This window comes from Mytilus californianus, unplaced genomic scaffold (assembly GCF_021869535.1).
Source record: "Mytilus californianus isolate M0D057914Y unplaced genomic scaffold, xbMytCali1.0.p SCAF_1, whole genome shotgun sequence".
NCBI classification, from domain to species: domain Eukaryota; kingdom Metazoa; phylum Mollusca; class Bivalvia; order Mytilida; family Mytilidae; genus Mytilus; species Mytilus californianus.
Genome location: NW_026262581.1, coordinates 127,118,234 through 127,134,765, shown reverse-complemented (window position 1 = coordinate 127,134,765; position 16,532 = coordinate 127,118,234). Strand labels below are relative to the sequence as shown.

At 31.7% G+C, this 16,532-nt stretch overlaps 1 protein-coding gene across 1 annotated transcript in view; it reads left to right on the top strand.

Moving 5' to 3' along the window:
- LOC127738989 (uncharacterized) overlaps positions 1-16,532 on the top strand; it is a 49,503-nt gene that overhangs the window by 18,761 nt on the left and 14,210 nt on the right. Inside the window, exons 7-15 of the mRNA XM_052250504.1 lie at positions 608-871; positions 1,163-1,519; positions 1,921-2,028; positions 8,623-8,729; positions 10,299-10,499; positions 11,160-11,225; positions 11,657-11,765; positions 13,696-13,797; positions 14,864-14,942. Coding sequence (XP_052106464.1) covers positions 608-871; positions 1,163-1,519; positions 1,921-2,028; positions 8,623-8,729; positions 10,299-10,499; positions 11,160-11,225; positions 11,657-11,765; positions 13,696-13,797; positions 14,864-14,942 — 1,393 coding nt within the window. The remainder of the gene's footprint in view (positions 1-607; positions 872-1,162; positions 1,520-1,920; positions 2,029-8,622; positions 8,730-10,298; positions 10,500-11,159; positions 11,226-11,656; positions 11,766-13,695; positions 13,798-14,863; positions 14,943-16,532) is intronic.

Below are 16,532 nucleotides of genomic sequence, written 5' to 3'. Positions count from 1 at the left end.
AAACATATTGATAGGTTATGGAGCTCCTTTTCGAGATATTTGATTTTTAAAAAATGTCTGGAAAAGGCTGACTCCGACTTTTACCTTATATTTGCATTTGTATCATTTGGGTCTCAAATCGAAAGAAAAGAAATCTAGAATCTGCTTAAATTTTGGCGAATGACCTTTTATGAGATATTGAAGTCTTATATGAGAAGAAAAAATGGGTGTTATGGGGCAAAATATTTTATCCTGTTTTGTAGGAAAAAACCAAGGAGTCCGAACATCAGACACAAATTCCTAAACCTCACCTAAGTACATCCTTAAGATCGCTTTTGCTTTTATAGCAGAAACATTCAGGTCAGTCATTTTACCGAGATAAATTATGATGCTTAAACAATTTGTATTTTGTTCATTTTGGTAGATACAAAAAAGTTATTTTGATAGGTTTCATACATTATTTATGATAAATAAGTTTTGGGAATATCCCATATTGCAAATACAAATGGTTCTCAACAGGGTCTGTGGGATATTCAGATACAATGCAATCTGGGTTTTTTTATTGACATTGAAGGTTTAAAATGAAAGGTTAGTTTTGTTCTTTTGATTATTTATTATTTAATTTCAGAATTGTATCTACTTAGTGTTACGATGAGAGTTGATTCCGGATCTGGATTAGCAGCATTAGAAGACAAAAGTATGACACTATCATGTGTGGCTAGAGGTCGGCCAAGTATAACCTTCAAATGGTTCAAGGATGGATATTTACTTGACTTACGCTTTGACGTAAGCTTATTCCGTAAACGTGCACAAGAAACGTTGATTCCATCAAGCAGAGATGGTATTCTGAGATCTGTTATAACATTTGATCATGTTAGTCCATTAGATAGAGGCAAGTTATTGTTATTCATCTTAGTGCCGATATATTATGTTTCTTTATGATAAAACAGAAACACATTCAGTGATGAGACAAATAAACACCAATGTATGAGTCTAACTATCATTTTGAACTTTCTAATCTTGTTGACCTCTTTGAAGTTGCACATCGTCATCCTTTTCCACGTGATAAATTAATCAATAATAATTACGATATGAAGATTTAAGCACAATTTAAATTTCATGACTTCTGAAACGTATTTGATAATAAAGCATTAATATTGTGTTACTTCGTATTTTCTGACAGGTACATTTACATGTGAAGCACGAGATGGTGAAAAAGCAGAAAACAAATCCATATCTGTAAATGTGCTAACAGTTCCTCTGGTTGACCTTTACCCTTTGTCAGTTTCCGTAGTCCAGGGAGAGAGCATGAGTATTATATGCATGTCACCTGAGGATACTGCTAAAAACTTTACTTACACTTGGCATAGTGGGAGGACTTACATTCCACCTGGGCAATCAGATCAAATTGTTGAAGATTTGTTTCCTACTGGAACAAGACTGTTTGTTCGAAAAGTTAATAAATCTCAAAACTTCTCCTGTACAGTTGAGAATAAAGCAGGCACATTTACACTCACGTCACACGTCTTCGTTCAAAAAGGTAAGATTGTAAGAGAAGTGTCTAAGGTTTTCTTAGTTTTGTATCAGGTATGCATTCTTGAAATTTGGAACATAATAACTGTTAAATAAATTAATCAAATATATTTGAACATATTATTGATTTAAAATTGCTTTCCTGTCAATGTTAACTACACGGAAATGCATAACAAGAAACAACAGGAAAAGTTAAGTGAAAGATAACACATTGTAAAATCAGAACTCTTGTAAGTCGAAGAGAGACGATCAAAATTAATCATGGCAACTAACGAAAATCGACAAAAAGCCAACCAATAGCCTAAATTACACCTTAATTTATTTATTTGGGGACACAATGACAAACATTCGGTTAATGAAGGGAAAAGAATATTACTGTAAAATGTAATGTCTACCATTTGCCTTTAGCTTCTGATGTTAATATGACATGTGGACGAAGTTATCATAAACAAGTTCTATGGACAAAAACAGCAGGAAATCATTTTGACAAGGAACGCTGTCCATCAGAAACGGGAGGTAAGGTTATATACACTACAAAAGTTTGCATTTAGTGTCATTTCTAATACAGCTATGTGTGTTGCACGAGTTAAGTTTACTGAAATAACGGTATTGAGATACAAGTTGTTTCATATTTAATACATGTATAATTATTTTTCAACATTTGTTCACTTCCTTCCTAAAATACCAATTAACATGTGTATACATATGTAATGACTTTATTCTAAAGATACCTGTATACAATTACCTAAGCTCTCCGTGTAACAGGCTATGCTGAAGAAATATAAGGTTTCACAATAAACTGAATTCCACTTTCAATTTCTGTTTATATCTTCAATTTACAATTTATAAGACACACCCATAACCTAAAACGTGTCATAGTACTACCCTATTAAACCAGGTTTATTCCATCATTTTCTTGTACCAAGTCAGGAATATGACAGTTGTTTTCCATTCGTTTGATGTGTTTGAGCTGTTGATTTTGCCATTTGATAAGGGACTTTCCGTTTTGAATTTTCCTTGGACTTCGGTATTTTTGTTATTTTACTTTTTTCTAGAATGTATTTCTTTTCACTTGAAGTTCCAAACGCTACTTAATGGAAGAGATTACTGCCATAATTGTGTGTATGTTTGTTAGTTTCTTAGTTCAATATGACAATCCTTCATCAAAATCGCATTTTTTTTCGCCTTTACAACAAAACTTCTGTGTGGTGAGGGGAACACTCGCTGAGATGAAACGAATTATACATGTCATAAAGAAAAAAGCAGCAACATGTGAATGGACGAAATATATCATATAAATGCATGGGAACTGAATACTAAGAGTGAAACACCATAAGTATTCACATAATTATGACAAGAAAGTTCCATACTATTTGCACAAATGAAAAATATATTCCTCATTTATAATGCAACATAATTATTTATATATTTCAAATGATTTTTAACACGCACCCCTGATAATATGATAGTTGATACAGCTTATCAGATAAAGAAACCTTGAATACCTTTTCTTCATGCTGCTGTATGTTTTTTTTTATTTAAAGCATGAAAGGCATCATTGTATAATTACTGCAGAGTTTGTTGCTTTTGCTGATTGGGTGCAGTAGAAAGAGTCCTCGTGCTTGTGTTATATGTCCATATAATTTCCGTTTTGAGTTGTTTGCTTGTGTGCTCGAAGAGAGCTGTCCCCTGTTAACTTACATTATCACATTTGTTCTATTTCCGTACGTTTGTATCGTTGATGAGTGTTTTCAATGATTTTCTTAGAGTTCTTATTTTTCTGTATTTTCCCTGTTTTTATTATATTCGCGTTATGTGTTACTCATGTCATTACGTCGGACAGTGTTTTTACAGTTTGTATGTGAGTTCTTCGACTGTACTGCACATTGTTCACTTATTCCGTAATTGTGATGATAATTTTACTTTTAATTGTAACTCTTTTGATTCGGGCGTCATTGATGAATCTTTGTAGACGAAACGCGTGTTTGGCGTACAAAATATTAGCCTGCTATATTTGAAGAGTTATTTTAATGCAATGACTTACGGTCTCTTGTACTGAATTAGGTCGTCGGTTTTCTATTTCGAATTTGTTTCAAAATTTGTTATGCCGGGGCCCATTGTACCTTATTATACGGATTTGCTTAGTTGATCGTAGAAGGCCGTACATTGCCCTTTACTTGTTTACATCCTTCTCTCTTGGTCTCTGATGGAATATTTCTTTATCTATGGAGTAATTGTAATAAAGGATGTAGGATAGGTGATCGTATTTAGGAATTGTTTTATTGCCGCTCATTCAAGATCGCCTTTTGTTCTAGGCGGATAGCGATAGAGGCCATTTTTTTTACTTGTAATTTGGTTTGTCACTTAGTCAAACTTTGTTAAAAGTATGGTTACCGCTAGAAACCAAATTTGGATGTAGTTTTGTTGGTAGAGTGGTAGAGTTGCGCGTCAATAATGTTTAAACTTAAATATCTAACAAAAGAAAAAGGAAAAATTTCGATGAAAATTTACGAAGCGTTAAACTCTATTGAGTGACTCATTGATTTATTTCGTTTAATAAATGATTGATCTAGAATTACCGTACACTCACTCTTTTATGTGTATTTAGAAAGTATCTCCTATACAAAAGAAACAAAATATAGAAAAGAAGTTGTTCGGAACAAATGAAGGAACATGTCTTTCTTTTAATAGTTTTTCCCTTCGTTGTCATTGATTAATATTATATACCTTATTTTACAATAACAAAATAGTGATATTAATTTTCATTTTGTTATTTTTGTTTGTTTTCTTTCATACCTTATCAAATGCATTATAATAAACTGAGACGAATACAGGATATATAACATGTTCGGCATAGCGTAGATTTAGTAAACCCTAATTTGTTTGTTATAATGGAAGAAGCATTGCTTAATTTAGATTTCAGTGTTTATGGTCCAATAAATGTTGGTAAGTGGTAGAGAATAATCCACTATGTTAACACACTTAATGTCACTAAGGCTGTAATGTGGTGAGTGAAGATTAATGGAAATGAGTGCTCCTTTCTTGGCTTGTACTGGCTTGCTGAAAACGTTTAAATAAAGCTAACTTTTCCCCATTACTGTCTTGATGTAACCTTGGTTTTTTATAAAAAAAAACTTAGAACAAATCACACTATTTTATTTCAAACTACAGTTAAAATTTTTGTTGACAGTGTACACTGCGTATTTCGTGTGTAAATAACAACTAGCATGTTGTTTTTTTAAAGTGTCTACATCGATAAGGCTAATGAAAATTGATATAGTTTTGATCAATTTTTTTTATAGCATTCCAGTTTTGAATGGTGCGTAAACGTATGTTTATATAATTTTCTTTATGAAAATCTTTCATGAAGTCGTAAATTCAAGGCACCTATTTCAATCAACGGCTATGGTTCTAATCTATACACACTATTTCACAAATGGCTTTGGATTATCTGCATTTTCTTTGTGAAAATCATTTAAAAACAATTAATTGAGATAAAGCCAAGTGCATCTGGTCATGTGTCTGAGATAACGAATTTGATATTGTAGTAGTTACAACGATAAAAAATTGCATTTAAATTGACTGACGATACTAAGTCACATTTCCATAGTCTTCACTCATTTGTATTGTAGTCGCAGTTAACTATGAGTTGATACGTTTTAACCAACTAACGTTTTATTGTTGCATGTATTTGTAAACTGATGCATGGTATACATTTGAAACTGATTGTATATTCAAATTGAAATTTTAAAATAACCAAACATATCTTTGACTGTTTTCAGTTGATGTTATTTATTTCAATGTTCTCCGGAACCAAATCGAGTATATAGTGTAGGAAAAGAAATTCTACATATTTATATATAGTATCTAGCTACAATTAAGCTGTCAGCCTTGCTTTGATTTAAATTGATATATTAGTGTTCTAAGAATTCAAGTTAAGTTTATTGTGTAAGAAAAAGAACTCTACATGTATTGTCTAAAATTATATTCATGCTATTAGTCTTGCTTTTGGTAATTGAAATGTAATGTAGAGTCTTGTGTCGTGGAAAACAAAATAACTTGACTATGTTTATGTAAAGGTCCGACTATCACAATTAATACACCACAACTTCTGTTGTTCTAACAAATCGACAAACAATCAATTTTGTATGAAAAAACAGCAGTTTTGTAGATACTTTTCCATTCCAAATAGGTACAAATTTGACCTCTTTTCCATTCCAAATAGGTACAAATTTGACCTTTTCCATTCCGAATAGGCACAAATTTGACCTCTTTTTCATTCAAAATAGGTACAAATTTGACCTATCATTGGCTTGCATGGAACATGGATACTATTGACATTGATTGATAGTCATCTTCGTCTGTACTTTTCTGAAGAAAATAAACCACTCGTTCCTTCAATTAATGGGTAATTTTGGTTAAATTTGGCTAAATTGGTGACTTCTATATAAAGCATGTTTGTGTATCTGATCTTTTAACTAAGGCAGTCAACATTGCAAGAGACATCATGGGGTAAAAACGGAGCTTTTGTTTTTTTTGCAAAAGTGTAGCAAATTGTGACGATATTTTCTTCGAACAGACTTGTTGTTGTTATTTTTAAAACATCTTGACGATTTGTTTTCTGATAATCGACCTTTCAAAATGAAAACTGTAACACTGTTACTTTTAAATTTAAACGCATCTAATATTATAGAAAAAAGTGTGTAAAGTCTATATTTGGATTCAATACATCTAAACTACTTTCTAAACAAAAAGATAAATAAGAAAAAGAAAGGTAAATTGCTGGTGTTAAATTGGAATTAATTGTAAATTTGAAATACGGTTAAAATGGATGTAAAAGTTGAATGAAATAACCATGTTTAATATCAAAATATTAAATATCTAAGCAAACACAATTCTAGTAAACGCCTTTTCAAAACATATTTTTGTATTTGATTGTTATGTATTGTACTGTTTTTATGTATTGTTTTTTTGGGATATTTTTCGCATGTCATTTTCAAAGTGGCATAGTTAATTATGTTTTAACGGATATTAGAAACAAAAGTAGTGAAATGTGTTCGTTTATTTTCAAAACTATTGAAATTATTCGATTTGTCATTCTACTATTTTGTGATCTGAACAAATCGGGAGCAAACCATTTACATGCCGATGTATTGCAAGCTTTAAATATATTCATAAAAATGTCATATTTTTGCACAAACACCTTTTTTCAAACAGAAATAAAAATTAGTGATTGTCTGGTTGATATAACAAAAAGGCTGTTAGTTTGTTGTCACGTGATATTCCTTGGGAAATGGCTGCTGTATTATATTTTCGTATAACTAAACTGATGCTTTAGTCTATATAAAGAACATAATAAATTATGCTTAATTTAAAAATTATTATAAAACTACAAAGTATATAAAGTGTAAGCATGCTAACTTATTTGCTTGTTTGTTAAATAATGTGAAAAATATTAGATTTAGTTTTCATTTTGATGGATCTGCTTACCCTTCTGGAGCATATCGGAGTCGGAGTGACAATTAGTTAATTTTCATAAGATTAATTATAGAAACATCCCGGAAATTACATAGTAGTATTATAAATATAATGGGAACATGGAATTGTATCTAAGGAGAATGATACAAGGATAAGGAAACATTCATAGCAATTCTGACTTACTGTGACTTGACTGTAAGTGTTGCTCTCAAGTTACAGTTTACTGAAAATTCTGACCAAATTGCAATTTGTTTTATCAAACCAAATTGTTCAACTGGTCAGAAATTTTAACGAACTGCTGTAGAAAACCACAGTCAAGTTGTTAAAGTGCAAGGTGATTGAAATAAAGCATACTTGCAATCCTATTAGACTTTATTTCCACTTCATTGATATTATGAAAATCATTGTCAGAATTTGTATACATGTTTTTATATAATTGGCATGCGAAAGGTGGTAGGAAGTAAAATTTTATTTGCTATAAAAATCTCCAAACTAAGCTTTCATACAATTTTTTCTTTTAAAATCTTCTATGTTCATAAGAAGCAGACATTAGTTTGATTTAAAACATGTTATATTCAGTAAAATATATGTGAAATTAAAATACGTTGTTAATAAGTTCCCATGGGAGACAATCTAAAATCATTGATCTTTTGAAATATTGATCTTATCTCCCTTTTAAACTTCAAGAGAACATATTTAAGCCTAAAATATATTTCACCAAGTATTTAGAGATTAATGTAAAGAAATCTTTGTAGCATGCATAGAAAAACACCATTTTAGAAGAAAAAATAATTCAAAAACTTAATTTGTTCATTTTCGTAATTTTTCGCAAAATGAAGATAGTTATTCCCTCATCAAAGTTCAAGAGGTTATTCCAGAAACATACGTTATCCACACAAGATAATATAATTTGTTTCACATGATACAGAATAAACAAAGGGGCATATCAAGGTTTTAAGAGGTTAAGGATGGTAATTGCATGTTAATTTTTATTAGACTCACCCTGGGTTCCATCGATATCTGTGTTTTGTAAAAAATATTCTCTTAATATAGTTTTTACTGCAATATTGCAGTCATCATAACAAAAACTGTGTTAAGTTGCTTAATATGACAAAACTGGACTAAAGTTTGCATCAAAATTGTTCATATACATATGTGAAGGAAATGAACTCGGTTGCCGTACTGTACTAAATAGTTACGGTTACAAATGACACATTTATTGTTCATTAACATTATAGTCGCCAATCTCCAATCTGCTGTATTATATTGTAATTTGGTTTGGTTTAAATGTTCTTTTTTTTTGACAGTTTTATTGGTTTCCTGTTTAACAAAATTCAAGAAGCGATCCGTCGTTCAGAATGCCATTTGTGAAATCATTGCAAACCGATAACTTACCCTGAATTAATTTTTTACCTTTTTTGTAACAATGGCCCAGACCCCAGCTTTAAGGTATTAGTCTCATGTACATGTCTATAAAGTGCGCTGATTAAAACACAGTCGAAAGAATCCAAATACATAGTGCGATAAAAAGTAATCCGTGTTAAAATATTTTGTTCTTGTGATATATCAGCTTGTTCCAACAAGTTTTCCGCTCTCCTATATTTTCATCTGCACATTACATTTACTTTTTAGGATATGCTACAAGACAATGCGTCTGCACTGGTGAGATTTGCTCATGGACTGAACCAAACTATGCAAAATGTCAGTCTGTTTACTTAGTCTATGAGGTTTATGACAAGGTAGGTAACATTGTTTTACTCTCTGGTAAGGTTATACCTTCCATTGTGACCACTCCATTTTTGTTAATAGAACATGTATTTCCCAATTATTGTCATGTAACCCAATTTTGTCAAAATGACGGAACTATGAACAACTGTCATGCAAGTGGGACGTTAAGCTAGGTATGAAACCAGGTTTAACCCACCATTTTATTTCGAAAGATATCTAAACCAAGTCAAGAATATGACAGTTGATTTCCATTCGTTCTTTTTTTTAATTCACCTTGGAGCTCGGTATATTTGTTAATTTTTTAATTTAAAAAAAGAATAAAATAAATGCACATAATTTAACATAAAAGATGATAGCAATTTTTCTCTAAACATTTGCTTTAAATACGACATATTTTTTACATGCAGATATTTGCTTTTTGCATTTAGTGTATATTCATTTTAAGTCATTACCACAACATCTGAAAGAACGAACAACTTGCAGTATGCACTCAATCGTTGTTATAATTATCCTGATTATATAATGACAACAACAATCTTTAATCTCATATGTGCAAACACCTTTTACATTTTGTGCAAACACCTATTACATTATGTGCAAACACCTATTACGTTATGTGCAAACACGAACTACGTTACGGTAAACGCCTTTTTAACACAGATTGAAATAAAACGTTGTCGTGACATAGACATAATAGCAACGTTAAAAACATGGCGAATAACAGAGTAACACATGTCCTCCAAAATACGGGTTTTGGAGCCTTAGCTAAAAATTTTGTAGATAAAAAAATAAACAATATTCAATACGTAATAGGTTTTTGCACATAATGTAATAAGTATTTGCATTTAACGTTCACATGACATCTTGAATGTTAACAGAGAGTATCAATTGTTTGGCAAAACGTATATAAGCTATAACATGACATATTATATTTTTCACAGAAGATACATATGTATAAACACAACATAAAGCCATTAAAATATAATATCATGAGGTTTTCACAGAACAAAGATGTATCAAAACAAAACGTTTAGAACATTCAACATAACAATCTTTTTTGAGACAGGACGCAATTATTAACTGACATACTTTAAGGAAGAATAGACACAACATAGAGGAAATGTGAAAAAACATAAAAATGGTTGATCATAAAGTTGTGAGGTATTCACAGAATATACAGTAGTTACAATATAATGTAATCATATTGCACATAACAAAGAATAGCAATGACATATCGTACAATTGTTTGACAAAACAAGTAATTAATTTGACATAACACAGAGATGCAGTGTTAGGAAATAAAGGCAGTTACACATAACATAAAGAAGACATGACAGAACATAAAGACAAAGCGACAAAATAAATTGAATATTTACACTATAAGACAGTTACGGCGTCCCATAGGTAGTCTATGATCTGTGGTTCTGAACGATATCTTTATCTTCCAATATGTTTTAAAAGTTTTGAAACTCAAATGTTTTTTTAAATAATCTTTAATTTATAGATTTTGATGAATTTAAAATAAGTGAGTGCCATTCCTGTCTAAATTATATCGTTTATACTATTATATTATCTTCCAGCTGGAGATGCTTCGGCTTGGCTATCAGCAAACAACTATCAAGTACGTTTATGATCGTTTATGTGAGTTTATCATTAAAAGAAATAATAACCACTTGTATTCTGGAGATGTTGAGTTAGCTGTAAGCATTCTTCACGAGTTACTGAGACATTTGGAACAATATCCACAGTTGTCAGCCAGAGATGATAAGATTACTTTGAAGGTTGGTAGTTACTTGTTCCTGTATATTTTATACTTCATAAATCGAATAAATAACTACTTTATACATTGTAGTACGTCATTCTTAAATACATGTTATTGTAAGGACCATCAAATGTCGTTAAAAAAGTGATGACCTAGTCAAACATACAGTTTTAACCAGTGTTGCTTAATAACAAGAACAAAATTGTCATCGGTGACGCTAGAATTAAAAAGGTTAAAACACCAAAGTACGACCCGAAATTCCAATTGGTTAGTTATTAGTTAGGTTCCTTAGATAATCGGTCTGTCACTGGATATTAGACACTATAGCAATTCTATGACTGTTTGATGACAGGCACAGGAAATTATAGAGAGAAAAGTACGTTATATTTTAAGACCATTCGTGCACGAAGAAGGACTCTTAACTTAAGTGATTCCAATACACTTGACACTTGACACTTCTGGCGAAATTATATCATCATTTAACTTATTTTTTTTTGTCAAGAGGTCAGTAAACATGCTACACGCAATTCTTAGTGTCCCTAATTATTGTCTTGGTTTTTTCAACTTTTTAGACATTAGATATACGATATTGTCATAATTGAAATATGTTCTTTGTGTTGTTTTTACTGTGTCTTACAAAAAAAAATGTTAATTATATCGTGCTATATATTTTTTTCAGTCACTCATAGATATTATGAATGTGATGTTGTTCGCAGCAAACCAATCCACAGGGGAAGAAAAACAGGTGAAATTAAATCTATTAAAACATTCACAGAAATCGTAACTAGTTTTATAAATAAATGCACCACACTTCCGAAAAGTACCAAATCGTGTACATATCATTTGAACCTGTCTGTTCCCGAAAACACACCTAATGAACAAAATATTACTGCATTGACTAATACTTAAGGAAGAATGTTATTCTATTGTAATATTCCTTATTAATTTTTTTTCACCACTGAGTGCCAAAATATCTAATATATTAATGTAAATTTTATTACCTTATATCATTTCACTTGCATTTTGCAGGAATAATTTTTTTAGATCTAACAGATTTCATCTACAGCTTTGTTTGATTAAAACGAAGAGTAATAATAATAACACGAAAACATAGATGTATTTAAGAATCTATGAACAATTATATTTTTTGATCGATATGAATTATCTTATGATTAGGATATGAAGGCAGCACCATATTTCTTGAAGATCAATCAGATTATATCAAGAAGCATTTCAAGTGTTCTACACATGGAGCCTGATTCAAAGTATACTTCAGCTTCGATAGGTAAGATATATATATCTATAATAGATTTTTTAACTACATCTAGTGTAATACGACATTTCTCAGCTTGAGACAGTTTTAAAAGTGACAATCTGCCTAAGAATCAGGCAGTGGTGAAAACATGACAAAAAAAACCTACTCAAGTTGACATTAATTTATGTTCAAATTGTATCATGGTGCACGAATATAACATTAGTTTCCTTTTCCTGTTCTGGTAACTCAAGATATAATTTGGTTGAAATGCACTAGAAATTAACAATTAAAGGGAGATAACTCTGTAATTTGCTATCATTCTAACCAAAAGTTATCTGGAGATTTCACGAATTACCAGAACAGCAGAAACAAAAGACCTACCATTTCTAACTCAGGATGAGGGTAACTTCAAAATAGGATAGATTGGTCGGTGGGTTTTTTTCGGCCATGTTTTGAAATTTTTCTAAATTGCCTGATTCTTACAAGGACTGGCACTTAAACTTTCATATTTAAAACGCGAGTCTCGTCCAGCTTATTAGATTTTCCAAATTCAACTGTCAAGAGTAGAGACATGTCGTATTGCACAAGTTTTCATGGTTAATTCTGTTTCTGTACTGATTTTTAGGCTATGTGTAGACACATTTTATCGTTCGTTTTCAATAATCTGCAAAAAGTCTTATATGTGACGTCATCAGACATAGTCGCTATTTTTCATGACGTCTAAGTAAGAAATTTTGAAGAAAGTGAGAACATTTTACGTCATAATTGAATTTAGACAAAGTATGAACTGAGACCACACCAACCACACGTTGATTATACAAAAATAATCAATCAGTCGGGAAAAGTATATATTGGGAAATTAGAGAAATGTGTATCTACAACATATACATATGTAAACAAGTGTATGTGCCATGCAAACTAAAATGTTGAAACAAAACAAATGTTACTGTACACACATACAGCTTACCATAAGTTTGGAAAAGAAGTTCAATAATCAATAGTAGTTTTATATATAATGAGAAGAAACGAAGAACGGGAGGATAGACCATTATTATCTGTAAATCTTCTAAAAGAAAATGTATTACCAGTTTCGTACATTATTTTCCTGTTCAAAGTAATGAACGAGTTGAGTGCTCCCAAGCATATCTGACCTCACCCATAATTGAGTATCCGCGGCCGGTTATCAAGTCCGCTACGTCTTCTTATATTTTATTATTCGATTAATGGCTTAAAGTAAGACCTAATTTACAATTGTTTTTTACGTGTTGTTTTCTGAATTCCATTATTATTTATTAGAAAGTTGCTCATAGAACGAGACAAGTGACCTATTAAACTTCTTATGAAATATTCGAAGGGTGTTTTTCTATTGAAAATATCCCCACTATATTTCATTGAATTTACCCAACACCAAGAGGCTAATGGAAACCAAAGAAATCTGAAAACAAGGAAGGTTAAGAACATAATTCTGTTTTTCTTATAATTTTGAATAAACATTGAATGACAAAATTTCTTCTTATGTGACGTTTACATTTTCTGACGTCAGACACGCGAAGCAATGAATGTGGTTTTTAATTTGATAGATGCTTTTGTTCTTTTTTGTAAATAATTGTTTTTTTTGATATTGTAACACAGTGATGACTGCTGTACCCATATTTTGACTATTTTATTTATAATGTCTGTTTTGTTCACGCATCGTTGTAAATATAACGGAATTTGATAAGACTGTCGTACAAGTGAGAGGTTTAGCGCTATAAAACCAGGTTCAATCCACCATTTTTTACATTTGAAAATGCCTGTACCAAGTCAGGAATGTGACAGTTGTTGTCCATTCGTTTGATGTGTTTTGTCATTTGATTTTGCCATGTGATTAGGGACTTTCCGATTGAATTTTCCTCGGAGTTCAGTATTTTTGTGATTTTACTTTTTTTGAGGTTTAATTTAAAACGTGTCTTGTTTACAGATGTAAAAACAGATATGTTACATGCACAAATCGATACTGGAAATAATTCAAACACAAGCATGAATGAGTTTTCAGAATCAGGAGACTCAGAACATAAAACTGGTGAGTTGTAGTTGTGTATGTTAGTATAGCTCATTACAAAATTACTTAGATATAGCAACCAATATTAAAACAATAATAAGATACAAGTCACTAGACAGTAAAAACTGACAATAACGGAAATCTGCTCAAACAAAAATGTCTTTATCAAATATAAATGTAAGAATAAAAAAAGAACGCCAAAACGTAATCATGGCAAATCGTTATTATTGCTTCAATTTCAATTAAAAAATGATATATTTGCAACGACGTTGCGAAGGGTATAATGTTTCTGACGTGTCCGTCCGTCAGTACTTAGTTGTCGCGAGGAAAGCGCCTGAATTTTTTTGACGGACACTCTTCAAATTTGAATTATTTTTCAACTCAGCGAAACCCCAAATGAGTTCCGTAATCAGGAAAATATGCAAATAAACCATATTAACTCTTGTCGACATGATATCGCTTTCGGTTTCCATCAGATCCTCTTCAAATTTATATCAAGATCTCTACTCATCGAAATCTTAAATGAGGGGGCGAGTAAAAATATTTCATATTGATTCTTTTCGCCGGATTAGCACCAGTATTATAAGTAAGACCCTCTCTCCGAAATCAATACTGAAAAGAATCACCTAAAAGTTGAAAGAAGAAACTTTGCCAGCAGTCACTATAACCTCTTCCCGTTTATTAAGGGAGCTAGGGGGATGGGATATGTAAGCTTCCTCACTAAAGGTTCTTCATGTTGTCCAGTAATCGAAATGAACAAGAAAATGTTAAGTCAAACTTTTTAAGTGGTATTTGTTACTTACCAATCGTAGTCAATTATGTATTTTTATATAAATAAGGATCATGCAGGCCCTTAATGTCCCTGAATATTTGTTTTTAATACATGTATTCTAATGAATAATTAACAATTTTATTAACGATTTTCCCTAATAGTCCTTACCTACCTATATGTTTGTAAATATGTATTCTAATGAATACTTTACAATTTTATTAGCCGTTTGTTGTGAGTGCTAGGAACTACATTGCAACTGAGCTTTGTTTGGTTATCATGCAGACAAATAATCAGTTTATCAAAATTTGTTTTCAGAAATGGAGAAACTGCAGGTTTTGTCATTTACAAACAAAGCAATCGTGTCTATGCTATCCGCAAAAGAACGAAAACCAAGGTTTGTTAAAACTTCTGATCTTAAGATATGATTAAAAAAGGTAAACATCAATAATAAAATTGAGAATGGAAATGGGGAATGTGTCAAAGAGACAACAACCCGACCATAGAGCAGACAACAGCCGAAGGCCACCAATGGGTCTTCAATGCAGCGATAAACTCCCGCACCCGGAGGCGTCCTTCAGCTGGCATTTAAATAAAAACATTTAGTTGTTGAATTATTGTCAAGTTCATCATAACATCCTCTATGGATATATGAATGTAAACGTTAATGTGACACCACCAAACAGAACATATATGTCACCATGAACCAGGTTCAAACTATATGGACGCCATCACGAGTTGGTTGACCGTTATGGAATATCCGTTTCACATATGACAACTGATATGTTCCAATTGTCGTTATTACAATCCCGTCCCCTTTTCCCCCGAATGTGACCAACCGAATTAAAATTATCACTGGGTTTGTACTAACATGAACAACACGACGGGTGCCACATATGGAGCAGGATCTGCTTACCCTTCCGAAGCACCTGAGATTACCCCTAGTTTTTGATGGGGTTCTGTTGCTCAGTCTTTGGTTTTCTATGTTGTGTTTGTGTACTGTTGTTAGTCTGTTTGTCTTTTTCTTTTTTGGCCATGGCGTTGTCAGTTATTTTCAGCTAATGAGTTTGAATGTCCCTTTGGTACCCTTCGCCTCTCTTTAAATTAGTGTTAGGCTTGACAAATAAGCCTGTTACTATTTTATGCTTGAAAAAAAACGACATGAATATAATATTCTAATAATCTTTTTCGTTTTTTTATTTCATTTTCTGTCCTTTTATCGTGTTCGATTAAACACTTTCTTTTTGTATGTAGGTTTTGCAGTAATATAGGTGTCCTGAACTTGCATTTGATGAGTCTTTTGTAGACGAAACGCGCGTCTGGCGCAAATACAAAATTTCAATCCTGGTATCTATGATGAGTTTATTTACAACCACTGGGTCGATGCCACTGCTAGTGGAGTTTTTATTCCCCGAGGGTATCACCAGCCCAGAGTCAGCACTTCTGTGTTGACATGCATTATAAATGAACTGTTTACAAAACTTTACATTTTTGAAATACTAAGGCTTTTCTACCTCAGGAAAAGATTACCTAAGCTGTATTTGACAAAACTTTTAGGAATTTTTGGTCCTCAATGCTCTTCAACTTCGTACTTTATTTGGCCTTTTTAACTTTTTTTATTCGAGCGTCACTGATGAGTCTTTTATAGACTTAACGCGCGTCTGGCGCAAATACAAAATTTCAGTCCTGGTATCTATGATGAGTTTATTTAGTTAATGTTTAAGGCCTGATCTTATCTCTTGTCATGTGTTAATTTTCATCATTGTTATTGCAAACCTGTCTGACGAACTTCTATCTGATATCGTATCTGAACAATTAATCACCATTTTATTTTATTCTTGAATAGACATAACGTCATATTGAGTTCAACGAAATGCAGCAAATATTATGAAGACAAGTATGATACAAAATTATAAGAAATCAAAATTTATATAAATGATATATTGATAAAATGGTCTTTTTACGCCAGGGGTATGGTAAACGACGA